At 40.6% G+C, this 12,034-nt stretch overlaps 1 protein-coding gene across 4 annotated transcripts in view; it reads right to left on the bottom strand.

Moving 5' to 3' along the window:
* The window catches only part of IFT122 (intraflagellar transport 122), an 84,214-nt gene that overhangs the window by 32,839 nt on the left and 39,341 nt on the right, over positions 1 to 12,034 (bottom strand). For 2 of the 4 annotated variants that reach the window (XM_072989482.2, XM_072989484.2), the window contains 2 exons: positions 10,569 to 10,634; positions 1,571 to 1,732 (listed from right to left, as the gene is read on the bottom strand). In XM_072989482.2, the coding sequence (XP_072845583.2) occupies positions 1,571 to 1,732; positions 10,569 to 10,634 (228 nt within the window). The remainder of the gene's footprint in view (positions 1 to 1,570; positions 1,733 to 10,568; positions 10,635 to 12,034) is intronic. The other 2 variants (XM_072989483.2, XM_072989485.2) reach the window with 1 other exon arrangement.

Here is a 12,034-nt window from a genome sequence, read left to right as displayed (position 1 = left end):
ATGAAATTCTTCGGCAAAACAATGTTCCAAGCTTTGGGAAATTTGTATATATGTTTTGTTGATTTGTAATGTGAGAAAGGGTGGGAATAAATCCACAAATATAAATAATAATCTAAACCTAATATCAAGTCAGGTTTCACCTTTTTTCTGTGGAGACCAAACCAAACCAAAACGAAAGCAATGATGAATCTCCCCCCACCCAACTTCCAGCAACACACACTAATTTTTTCACTTGGATACAGGAAGTTTTTATCTTTACAAAAACCAGCCCTTCCAAAATGCTATTCTGCATTAGTGTTCCTATTAAAATTATGTGTGGTCTAACAATGTGTTTCACATACACAAAGGAAGAACACCAACATGCTATAAGGATACTTGTGAAGGAGACAAGGGTAAAAAGAGATGCAACAGCCCAAGGTCAGACAATGGGCCTCATGGCTAGAATCCCTGTCTCCCTAGTTCTAGTTCCAGTTTTATACTCTAACAACTGCTTCAAATGTTTATTTCCAAATATTTATGGACTGTTGGGACATTAAAAATGTTTGCTTAGTAAATATTGTCAAATTAAGGTATTACATCAAACCACACTATTTAGAGCATTGAAATCTGTTCCAATTCAAAAAATTTCCAGAAAATCCACAATAGTAGTAACCTTTCCACTTCTACTGTGTTCTATGATTTGTGGGGGGAAGTTATCCACCCTAGGTCCCCGTAACTGAAATTTCCAAGTTGTTTTCAACATCAGAAAAACATTGCTAGATTATACCAAAAGGCTCTCTCATCTGAAGGAAGCTCCATATACAAACTGATGTTAAAAAGTTTCCTCCACATGGAGGCTAATGTGTGGCACAATTTATCATACACCTATTATTGGTGGTTGGTGCTTTCTTTTACATTCCTTGGAACTTTTGCAAGATGGAAATACTGTTCCCCAGACTCTCCACGCTATCTCTTAGAGCAGGGGTTCCCAACTTTGGGTAACGTAGGCATTCTTGGACTACAGTTCCCAGAAGCCCTCACCATCAGCTGTGCTAGACAGTGTTTCTGAGAGTTGCAGTCCAAGAACACCTGGGTTACCCAAGGTTGGGAACCATGGTCTTGGTGTGTAGATTTGCCCTCAACGAGCAGTGCTTTCAGGCTGAACCTCTCACCTACACCTCCCATCTAATCTTGTACCTTCTCATTTCTTTGCTCACCATCTTTCCTCCTGTCTTCTAACTGCCCTCTCTTCTCCCTTCATTTCTTACTATTGCTGAGCTCCTGAATACCATGTAGGTTAGCCTGCCGATGAAGGAAAGCTGCCAGGAACACCGAGGACTGTTGCTGGCAGCCCATATGGATTGTCAGGAGGCCTTGCTGGTTTTGCCCTCTTGCATCATGAAAATATACATGTAGAGTGTATGAAGCCTAAGACCACCATGCAGACTCTTGAGAGGTCAGTGATCTTCACTGAAAGTTTTAGCAAACATAAGTACAAGAGCAAAAAATGCATGCACCATAAGGAAACAGCTTGATTCTTGGACACCAAGGCCACTTCAAATAAACATCCCCATAAAGACTAACCACATACCTTTGCATAATCAAACATGCGCAAGTCAGTGTACATATCAAGAGCCAGGTTTTCATGGCCACTTCTTTTGTACAGTTTGGCTGCCTCGTGAAACTTTCCCTGGTATGCATAAACATCTGCAAGAAACAGGTCACTGTTGTTTTCTCCACGCTTCTTCCTCTCCTTAAAAAAATAATAATGAAGCAAATGAAATATTTTAGTGAACATAATCAGTCAGGAAACAAGACTGGCTAGAGCCATGGAAAATATTAAGCCATGATTCACAAAGCTTTTAAACAGGATTACTTGCATTCAAAATTTAAGCCATTTTAGTCCTATAGACCTCAGTAACGTTGTTTGGTAAGCTTTATATGCTAAGTCTTTCCCCTCTCATCGCCCACCCTCAATATTTCAGTAAAGAAACAAAAAAGTCAACTGTAAAAATAAGGGAAAAGAACAGTGAAAAGGCAGAACAGAACCTCTTAAAAACAAGCAGGTGTTTCATAAGGATGTTTCAATTATTTCTAATTTTATTCTATTTTTTATTCATGACGTAAAAAGTGCTTCAAATATATGGTTCATTATTTTTAAACCCTTTTTTTTCTTTTAACAACATGCTCCTGAGCTCCCCAGGGAGTCTTCTGGGTAGGCCACATGGAGCTTAGGCAGAAGACCTTTTTTTTGTGAACTGCATTTAGTTAGCTATATATGTTTACTTCCTAGTAAATCCCATTGAACTCAGTGGGGCTTACTGAAGAATAAACAGGCACAGTAAGTATGGCACTGTTGAGATCCAAGCCACAGTTGCCCAGCAAAATGTAATCTTTTTGCTTAGGGTTTAGCTGCTAATTCTGATAGGATCATGTCTTATGGACACTAAAGGATATAGAATCTAAATCTGAATCTAAATTATGGACTCTACTGGACATATAACAGATCAAACAATAGGCAGATTTTATGCTATCATTTGAAATACAGGTACCTAATATTTTTAAAGTCTTGTTATAATTGTCTGGAGAAAAGTTTTTACTGGAAAAAAACTTTTTATTCTCATAAATTAAAAAAACAAACAAAGCCCAACCTTATTACATTTGTCATTGTATCTAAATGGAAGTGGCTAATGTCTGCCTAAGATCTGGATTTTAATAACTCTGTATAGAACAGACAGCACTGACTGAGGGAGAAAAAGAAGCCTCAGCTGGAAGAAACGGTAAAGGGCAGAGCCTTTCCATCATACCTTCCACCTTGTTTCTACATGCTTTGATCTTGTCTAGAATCATCCAAGTGCACCTTAGAAAGATACATGATTCCATGCTTACAAAAAAATGTACCAGTACTTTCTTCATGGAAGACTGAACAGTGCTGATGTATTGTTCAGCATCTAATCACCAGAGAAAACATTGGGGAAATGGCTGAAGCAATTTAGGTCCCTTTCAGAATGTAAGTTTTCTTTTTGTTTTTTCTTTAAACACATGCTTTCTTAACCACGAGAGCTCTTTTGCTCACACACATACATACACAATTAAATGATGTCAGTCACTGAGGCAAAGAATGTCATCACTCTCAAACATAACACTGATCCATGATCAAAAGCACTTGAGGAACTCATCGGCAGAACGCACAATACAAAAGGCAGCCGGATGCTGAGCAAATCTGTACTGGAAAAATCTGTATTACAACATACAAATTGCCTTGATGCTTTATAAGATGAGTTTAAGACTATTCTCAGTCTCATTCCCCTGAAGGCACTTGGGAGCGAATGGAGCAACAATAAATAGAAGCAGATGTCGCACTGGGCAGAACATTTCCCGTGAGCTATATTCTCCTCAAACGATCCCACACATTGTCACACTATAGCCAAGATTAAAACTCAACAATACAACATGAAGAGTTAATAAATTGTTACCTTGGATCAATTGTGATGGATAACTTATAATTTAATGAGGAAGTAAATACAGTAGGAATATGATCAGAGCCTAGTTTAGCACGTCTAAGCAGTGTTCCTGGAACAATGCCAAAATATCCATTAAGATGAAGACGCTGATCCACCAGACTTGTGTTCTCATTGCCTCTCACATCACCATTTCTAGTTGTCAAAAAAGAAAGCTCAACAGCTTCCATCTTTGCTGTTCACACTGTGAGCATTTCCAGGTCAAATAAAATTATCAGTATTTTTCCAGACCAATCTGCAAAGCATACTGGTTCTACACAAACTAATATATTGTGCTGGTCCGTAAACATGCAGAAGATTCAGGACACTAAAGGGCTGTGCTACATGATACACTTCATGGTAAGATAGCTAATGTGAAGAAATAAAGAAACTGACTGAATCTGCCCAAAGCTCTGATATACCGTATTTTTCGCTCCATAAGACGCACCTCTCCATAAGACACACCAAATTTTTAGGAGAAGAAAACAGGGAAAAATTAATCTGTTTTCTTCTCCTAAAAATTTGGTGAGCCTTATGGAGAGGTCCGTCTTATGGAACACACCCTAGCCCCTCTGGCCCTGTGGGGGTGGAGCGCAGCCTCCGAAGGGTCCTAGGGTGTGTTCTAGGACCCTTTGGAGGCTCCCCCTGCCCCCCATGGGGCCGCAGGGGGCAAAATCGCCACCTTCAGGGACTCTTCTGAAGCTTCCCAAGCCTCAAAAGAGTCCCAGAAGGTGGCGATTTGCCCCCCTCTGGCCCGGCGGGGGGGGCAGGGTGAGTCTCTAAAGGGTCCTGGAACACACCCTAGGACCCTTTGGAGGCTCAGCCTGCCCCCCCCCCGCCGGGCCAGAGGGGGCGAAATCGTCACCTTCAGGGACTCTTCCGAAGCTTCCCATGCCTCAAGAGTCCCAGAAGGTGGTGATTTCGCCCCCTCTGGCCTGGGGGGGGGGGCAGGACCCTAGGGGTGTGTTCCAGGACTCTTTAGAGACTCACCCTGCCCCCCGGGGGTCAGAGAGGGCGAAATCACCACCTTCTGGGACTCTTCTGAAGCTTCCCAAGACTCAAAAGAGTCCCAGAAGGTGGTGATTTCACCCGTGCTGGCCCCGTGGAGGGAGCATCGCAAGTGTCCTGGAAGGCTCACTCAGACCCTTGCAACGCTCCCCCACACACCCCCACAGGACCAGTGCGTGCGAAATCACCAGCTTCCAGGACCTTTTGTGAGGCTTGAAAGGCTCAGAAAAGGTCCTGGAAGCTGGCGATTTTGCCCCCGCTGGCCCCGTGGGGGTGGGGGGAGCCCCACAAGGGGAGGCTCACTTGGGCCCTTGGGAGGCTCCCCCCATGGGGCCAATGGGGGCAAAATCGCCACCTTCGGTCCATAAGACGCACATTCCCCCCCCCACTTTGGGAGGGAGTGCGTCTTATGGAGCAAAAAATACGGTAAGTGCATTTGTAAATGTGACTTAGGAACTGTGACACAAAATGAGAATTTCTAGAAAAAGTGCAATAGATTTTGGACTGGCATATAGAGCATTCATGCAAAATGATTCCTAGAGAGGAATCCTAGAACCATGCAGTGGTTAAACTGCAATCAATACTCTGCTCTTGACCTGAGAGACTCAAGTAGCAGCCCAGAGTAGACTTTGGTCTAAATGGGTGGAGTATAAATCAAATCAAATCAAATCAATCAATCGAGGCAGACTCAATCTTCTACCCTTCCAAAATCAGTAAATTAGTGATTAAAGTAACCAGATTGTGGGGGCATGGAGCAATGTGTAGCCTATAGAGATGATGTTCAGGGCTTCTCACTCCTGCCTCCTCCAATGAGCACCAATTTAAAGGCAGTGCCTGGAAGAGGTGGGGCAGGGAAACTTGGAAGCTGCCTCTGAGTGGGGCTCAGAAGTGCCAAACACCTGTTTGGCCAAAGGATGAATCGGCACAAACCAATAGTTGTTGCCCATCTCCACTAGCTTGCATAATTACATTATAAACTGAGAGTGCTTTAAGCACTGTGGAGTGGCATATAAGTAGTACACTTTGCTTTGCTTTTGCTTTAGATAGATAAACTTTATTACAGTCAATGACCATATTCAAAATAAAAAACCCACATAAATACATATGTTATTCCAAGGACCGGCATTATTATGAACCTAAAAACCTAAAGATAAAGCAACTAAAGATTTTCATAGTATAATAGTTAGTACTGAATGTGTTCCCCTCTTATAAAGTGGTTGCTGTTAACTAAAATTAATTATTTACTAAAATTTCCTTCACAAATTCTGACTATAGCCGCACAAAATTTCACCACAAAAACAGCATTTTTATATTCTGCCCTGAAAGCAATAAAAGAGTGTAATATTCCTCTGAACATCCAGGCAATGACTGTAAGCAATTTTTTTTTTTAAAAAAAATGCATTTTCTATCTTTTTAAGTTGCAGAGAAAATCTGAAAACGACTGTACTTGTTCAGAGCCTTAATTATCAAGCTTAATTATTCATTTCCTATTCTCATCAGCCCTTTCCCAAAGTCCTGTCAAGCAAACTGGACAAACGGAGACTGTATAGTTTCCTCCCAGGGTAAGTGCCCTAGGATAATTTTACTTTTCACAAGCCTTTCGGGGAAAACAAATGCAGGCTGCCTTGGACAGTATATGTTGAAACATTCAGCTTTCACCTTTAAAACAATTCTATTGCTTTAGACTGTAAACCATGAAAAGAGCTGTTAAAGGGCTGGAACCAAAATGCTATTTCCGATGAGTTCTAATTTGCACCTCTAACAACAATATGCTGCCAAGTCAATTCTAACTTATGACAACCGTTTCCAGGGTTTTACCGTTCCCTTCTCCTGGGGGCACTCCTGGAGGATGTAGCTTGCCCAAGGCTACACAGGCTAGTTCTTCTCTCAGGAGGCACAGAGGGGAATCAACCTCTACTCACCAAGCTATCCAGCCAGCCTAATTGGGAAAATATATTTTGAAAATCCCAGCGCTGAATATTTTAAACATTTTCTATCTTTTTAGATCGTAGAAGAAAATATGGAAACAGCTGTACCTGTACAGTGTCTTAATTAACTAGCTTAATTATACATTTCTTGTTCACATCAGCCTTTTTCCCAAGTCCTGCCAAGCAAACTGGACAAATCTGGAGTCTGTATATTTCCTCTCTCTTTTTCTACTTGTTGACATACGCGTTTCTTGGCAAAGCTCTCAGAACTTTGACAAGGTTAATAAAGGACCTCAAAAATGAACATATCAACACATGCACACACACAAAGGGGAAATTTCAAGCGTCAGCCTGAAATTTTAGTATGTAATATGGATTTAATAACCAAGATTATAAACATCAGAAAGTGCTGTATCTTTTATTTCTGTTTTAAAAATTAATGGCTGCCATCTGCACTACCAGTGTGTTGTTATGGTGATCAACAAACAGAAATGCCTATAATTTTTAATTAAGTATTTTGCATTTTAAATTCAATCTTTTAAAGTTAGGAAACGTGGCACTGAACTTAACTTTTAAAAAGTCATCTCTGATAGACAGCCGAGAATAAATTTCAGTGAAGAACTTTCAAAGTCATCACAATGGAAGAAAAAAAAATCCTCCGAAAGGGTGAATAACTACAATAAACCCTGCTCCATGCCCTGCTTCTGCCCAGTGAAATAAATGTTAACAGTTAAGTCTTTAGGCAGCATTTGCCCTAATTGGCTGTCACCTGTCATGAAATATGTATCCCATCAGCAGGAACAAAACCAGTTTCCTCTCATGAAATGAAACTTTTTGTATAAAATGTGTGGATTTCTTCTGTGTGTGTGCGCGTGTGTGCACGAATCCATCAGCACACAAGTGCTGTAAGAGTTCAAATGAGATCAATCACTTCTCTAAGAATGCCACATTCCTTTAAAAGCAATGGCCTTAACAATATTACTCATGTAATTTTTGCCATTAAAAATGTGGAGGAAAAAGTTGAGCAGACCACCTAGATTACCTCTTAGCTGTTCAAAGTATAATTTTGTCTTTCAGTCCTGTCAGAACTGGCAGCAGGATCAAAGGATATATTTCTGTTATTTAAAAAGTCAGTGTGCCACTTACAAACCTTTTCTTCTTTAGTATTTCTGGCATTTTACATCAGCTATGATGAAGTTGGCCTGCTAAAACCTATGGAAGTGTGGAAAAAATTTAATATCCTAGCATCTTACATTAATGAATAAAACATAATTTTTGATTTTGTTCATTGCATGTCTCCTTCATGCAGTGTTATGTCTACGAAAGGAGACTTGCTACTCTGGCCTACCCCTGTAACACCCCCCCCCCCACAATGCCTATTCGAATTCTCCTTTACTCTATCTATTCACTGAGTGAATTAAATCCCTGTTCTGTTTTATTTCTCAGTGATCTGCAAAGTGGCAATATGTAATTCTGAATGTGGTCAAATTCTTCCTTTTGCAATCTGCAATCTTCTCTCCTGTAGCCTATAGCCATCTGGGCAGCTAAACCAACCCTCAAGCAGGTTTTTGGTAATACAGAGGGCTGCAGAAAGAAGGAAAGGGGAGGGCGGCCCTGATTCCACTGGTGCTGGATACAGAAACATACTACTAGATCTCGGCCTTAGTCTGTTGAAGAGAAAACTATACAGTAGTCTTGTGGCAGACTAACATACTGGCAGAAATTCTATGGCTTTGCATAACAAAAGGCAACTCTTTACTTGCCAGCTAGAAAGGAGTGAATGTTATGTCTTCTTAATGCAAAGCAACAGGATTTAAGGCATGGATTGTGATATACAAGTTTTTGTAAGTTTCTGAGGGTTTAATCTTCAAAATCCACAGAAGTTTACGCCGCAATGAATTCACAAATCTTTAGGAGTGCCACTAGACTCCTTGTATTTCTTCTTAGTAACGCACTTGGGTTTCATCATATAGCTTGGAGTGTAACTGCTGAAAAGGAGTATTGTGGAGGCCTGTCTGGCATTCAGTGCATATAAGCTTGATAGAGTACTGTTCTTAACAGGCAAAATAACACATGGGTGGAGCTGGCAGATTCAATGGGTGTTTTATGATTGCCCCTTTTCACTTGTTCATTTGCTAGGATCACAGTAATGGTTGGACACTAGTCTAAATCTTTAACTAGGTTACAGGAACTTGTGAAGTCCATAAGGTCCTGTAACCTTGGAACTAGCTCTGTAGCCCCTATGGTTCTTGGGTGCTCCTATGATAGAAAGCCAGTAAACTGGTTCAGATACTCAATTAGCATCAAAGGAAAAGCAATGACAATGCAGGTTCCATCCACACCCTCACCTTTGACTGCTTTCTTTGTTTACACAGACTATGATGGAATTAAATTACAGTTAATGGTTATGCTCAAGCTGGGCAAGTGTGGTTACATGGAAAACTGGAAGAACAGCAGATTTGCTACCTTATGGATCATGCTGCAAAGAGAATTAGAAACTAAGAAAGGTCATTGGCTGAGAAGAAGATTAGAGGTGAAGCACTAAATCACTCACCAGGGGTAATGTCACAGATATCTTTAGAGACTCCATGAATATAACTTGCACACTGAACTCCTATGGATTATCTACACGGGAGAACTAAATACGGGCTGTTCTGTTCAGAGACAATGCAGTCATGAGAAGCTGTCTGCTCTGGAGGATTAATGTCTGTTAGCCATGACGGCTAAGCGGGACCTCCAAATTCAGAGGCTTCCCACATGCTGTTGTCTTGGGAGTTTCCTAGCATCATCCTGGAAGCAGAATGTTGGATTAGAAGAGTATTTGGTCTCAGCCAGTCAGCAAGGCTCTCTTTACTCTAAAACATGAAGTAATATCCATTTTTTGAACAAAACTGAGGGAGAACTCCTAAATCGCTCCTTTCCCCCTTTTTGTTGGATCTGCCACAGACAAGAGCAAGTTCTGCCAGGAAACTTATCTTCACTGAGGCAAGTTCACTCTGACCTAGCTTCAAAATAATCCTTAAATCCCAACACAGGCCAACTGCAAAGTACTTGATAGATATCAGGTAGATGAAAGGAATATGGTGGACATGGCCAAGCAACCATTTATGTACCCAGAGATCTCAAACACCATCTGACACATGAAAGCACTCTGTGCAGCTGGAGAGCCCCTTGACATTCGTGTTTAGACCTCATGTCCACCCAGAGAGTCTGTACAACAACAGGGCAAATGGGAGGCTGCTTCCATAAGCCAAGTGCCCTTTTCCCCCAGAACAATAATTTTAATTGTGTCACTTCATCCTTCGTACAATCTCATCCATGTCCATAGTAAATTGCTTCTGGCACTGTGATATAACAAGGACACTTTTGCCACAGTGGGACCAGAAGGAGGAGGAGGAGGAGGAGGAGGAGAAGGAGAAGCAGAAGAAAAAGAAAAAGAAGAATAATGCTGCATCCCTACACAGGAGACAGGAACACCAATTAGCATCTGCATGAAAGATTCCCTTTAGATTTTTCCATTGCAGAACCATATGCTATGCATTACTATAGTGTTTTACAGGAAGGTCAGAGTGGTGAGAGATTTGTTTTTCCTTTAGATTTTTCTTAGTAATTATTCTATAATTAAAAATCTACGAAGTCACAGGCTAGGATCTGAACAGGTTAAGAGCATAACATAAAAGTTGCAAGCCCCCAATTTTACTCCCAGCTGTGAGTGACTTGTCATGTGACCTTGGGCAAGTCACAGTACCTCTGTGCCAGTCCCCTGGCCTGCAAAATGAAGATAAAAATAATTACCTATCTCAATAGGATGATGTAAGACTTAATTAATTCCTATTTATAAAACACTCTGAAACAAGCAAGAAGAATCTACAGCATTCTAAGAGTTATAATTGAATATTTAAGCCACTCCCCTATTTTTATTAAGCTTCTGTGGTAAAAATGGATCAAAGTCTATCTGTATCAATCATCACTCTAAATCAACAGTTCTTAACATTCATTTTTCACTCTCAATACATCCATTATCTCTTTTGTATAATGCTAGATGGACTTGTACACTGAGCGCAAAATCAGGGAAGGCTCTTGAAAGGCAGCTAAGAATGGCATTATAAACAAATCACTATGTTTTATTTAAATTCACACATCTGCATTTCACCTTTTTCTTTACCTCAATGCTGCTTATCAGTTCCAGATATTGAAGATCTCGCACTCTAGTAAATGCCTGTTGAATCAAGGAGAAAAATACATCAATTTCCTGCCAGTATTTTGTATGTAAATAGCCAACAGATATATTGGAGTCTGCTTAAACTCTGTGTCTGTCCTTTATTTACCATGAATGCAATATGTAAAAAAGTTTACAACATAATACATTCCTGTTTATATGCCTCACCTTCTGCACAAAATAAAATAGACTTTATCTGTTAGTAATATACTGTATGCAAAATGAATTAGAATGAAACGACCATATTTTCAAAAATGCAGTTCTGCACTCATCTTAACCTCATCTGAATAGGTCTATTAATTCAAGTACAGAATATATATTTATTTTATTTTATTAGTATTGCGATTCATGACCAGCCTTACTCAAAACAGTAACCTGTTATGTATATTTGAGACAAAGTGAATGTGCTCAGGTGTCTTGATAAGCCAGAATTCTGGCTTATTGTGATGAGTGCTTGCTAGCACATGTCACCTGGTCAATAAAGTAGGAAAAGAAAGCATGAAACTACTACCTGTGCTTTCCTTATCATGACACTGGGAACTCTAGTTGGCAGCCAGAGAATTCTGTAAGGACGTGAGGGCAAGCTCTCTAATGGTTGTGCTACCTTCTGAATGAATGAAGCGAAAGAACAATTCTAGAGGAATCCTTTTTCAACAGCTCAGAGACAAAGGTCTCCAAAGATTAGTCTTCTGACAATATTTTACATCAATATAGAGGTAGGATGTAATCTTGGGACATGAAGATACTGCATTTTTTAAAGTACTGAGGTTTGTGGATCATGACAGTGATGTTTAATCCAAGAAATATAGTGATGGCTGTATTATGGATACTTTCACGATCTTCAGCAGTGGTTTCTCAAACTGAGGTCCCCAGATGTTCTTGGACTGCAGTTTCCAGAAGCCTTCACACTTGCTGTGCTGGCCAGGATTTCTGGGAGGTGCAGTCCAAAAACAACTGAGGACCCCAGTTTGAGAAGCACTGATCTGTAAGACTTCTGTGACCCCCTTCGATCAAGCATACAATCAGTGGAAGCACCTGCATTCAGGTTTGTATCATGTGATTTTGGCTGGGATGTCATTAGCTAGCAAATCCGACATACCTCCTGCATCTCTTTTTAGGAAACTGGAATCCTTAATACAACTATGTCTTGGTAATCCTGAGAGCTAGTTAAGGTAATACATTCAGCATTGGGCTGTCCTTGAAAATCTAACAGTAGTGCAGAACAGTGGTCCTCAACGTTGGGCCTCCAGATGTTGTTGAACTACAACTCCCAGAAGCCTTCACCCCCACCCCTGCTGGCCAGGATTTCTGGGAGTTGAAGTCCAAGAACATCTGGAGGCCCAAGGTTGGGGACCACTGGTGCAGAATATTGGAATCTACCTTCTCGTACATTTAAACAT

Source organism: Pogona vitticeps, chromosome 2 (assembly GCF_051106095.1).
Source record: "Pogona vitticeps strain Pit_001003342236 chromosome 2, PviZW2.1, whole genome shotgun sequence".
In the NCBI taxonomy this organism is placed as follows: Eukaryota; Metazoa; Chordata; class Lepidosauria; order Squamata; family Agamidae; genus Pogona; species Pogona vitticeps.
The sequence above is the reverse complement of the archived record's forward strand: the minus strand, read 5'-3'. Positions and strand labels throughout refer to the sequence as shown.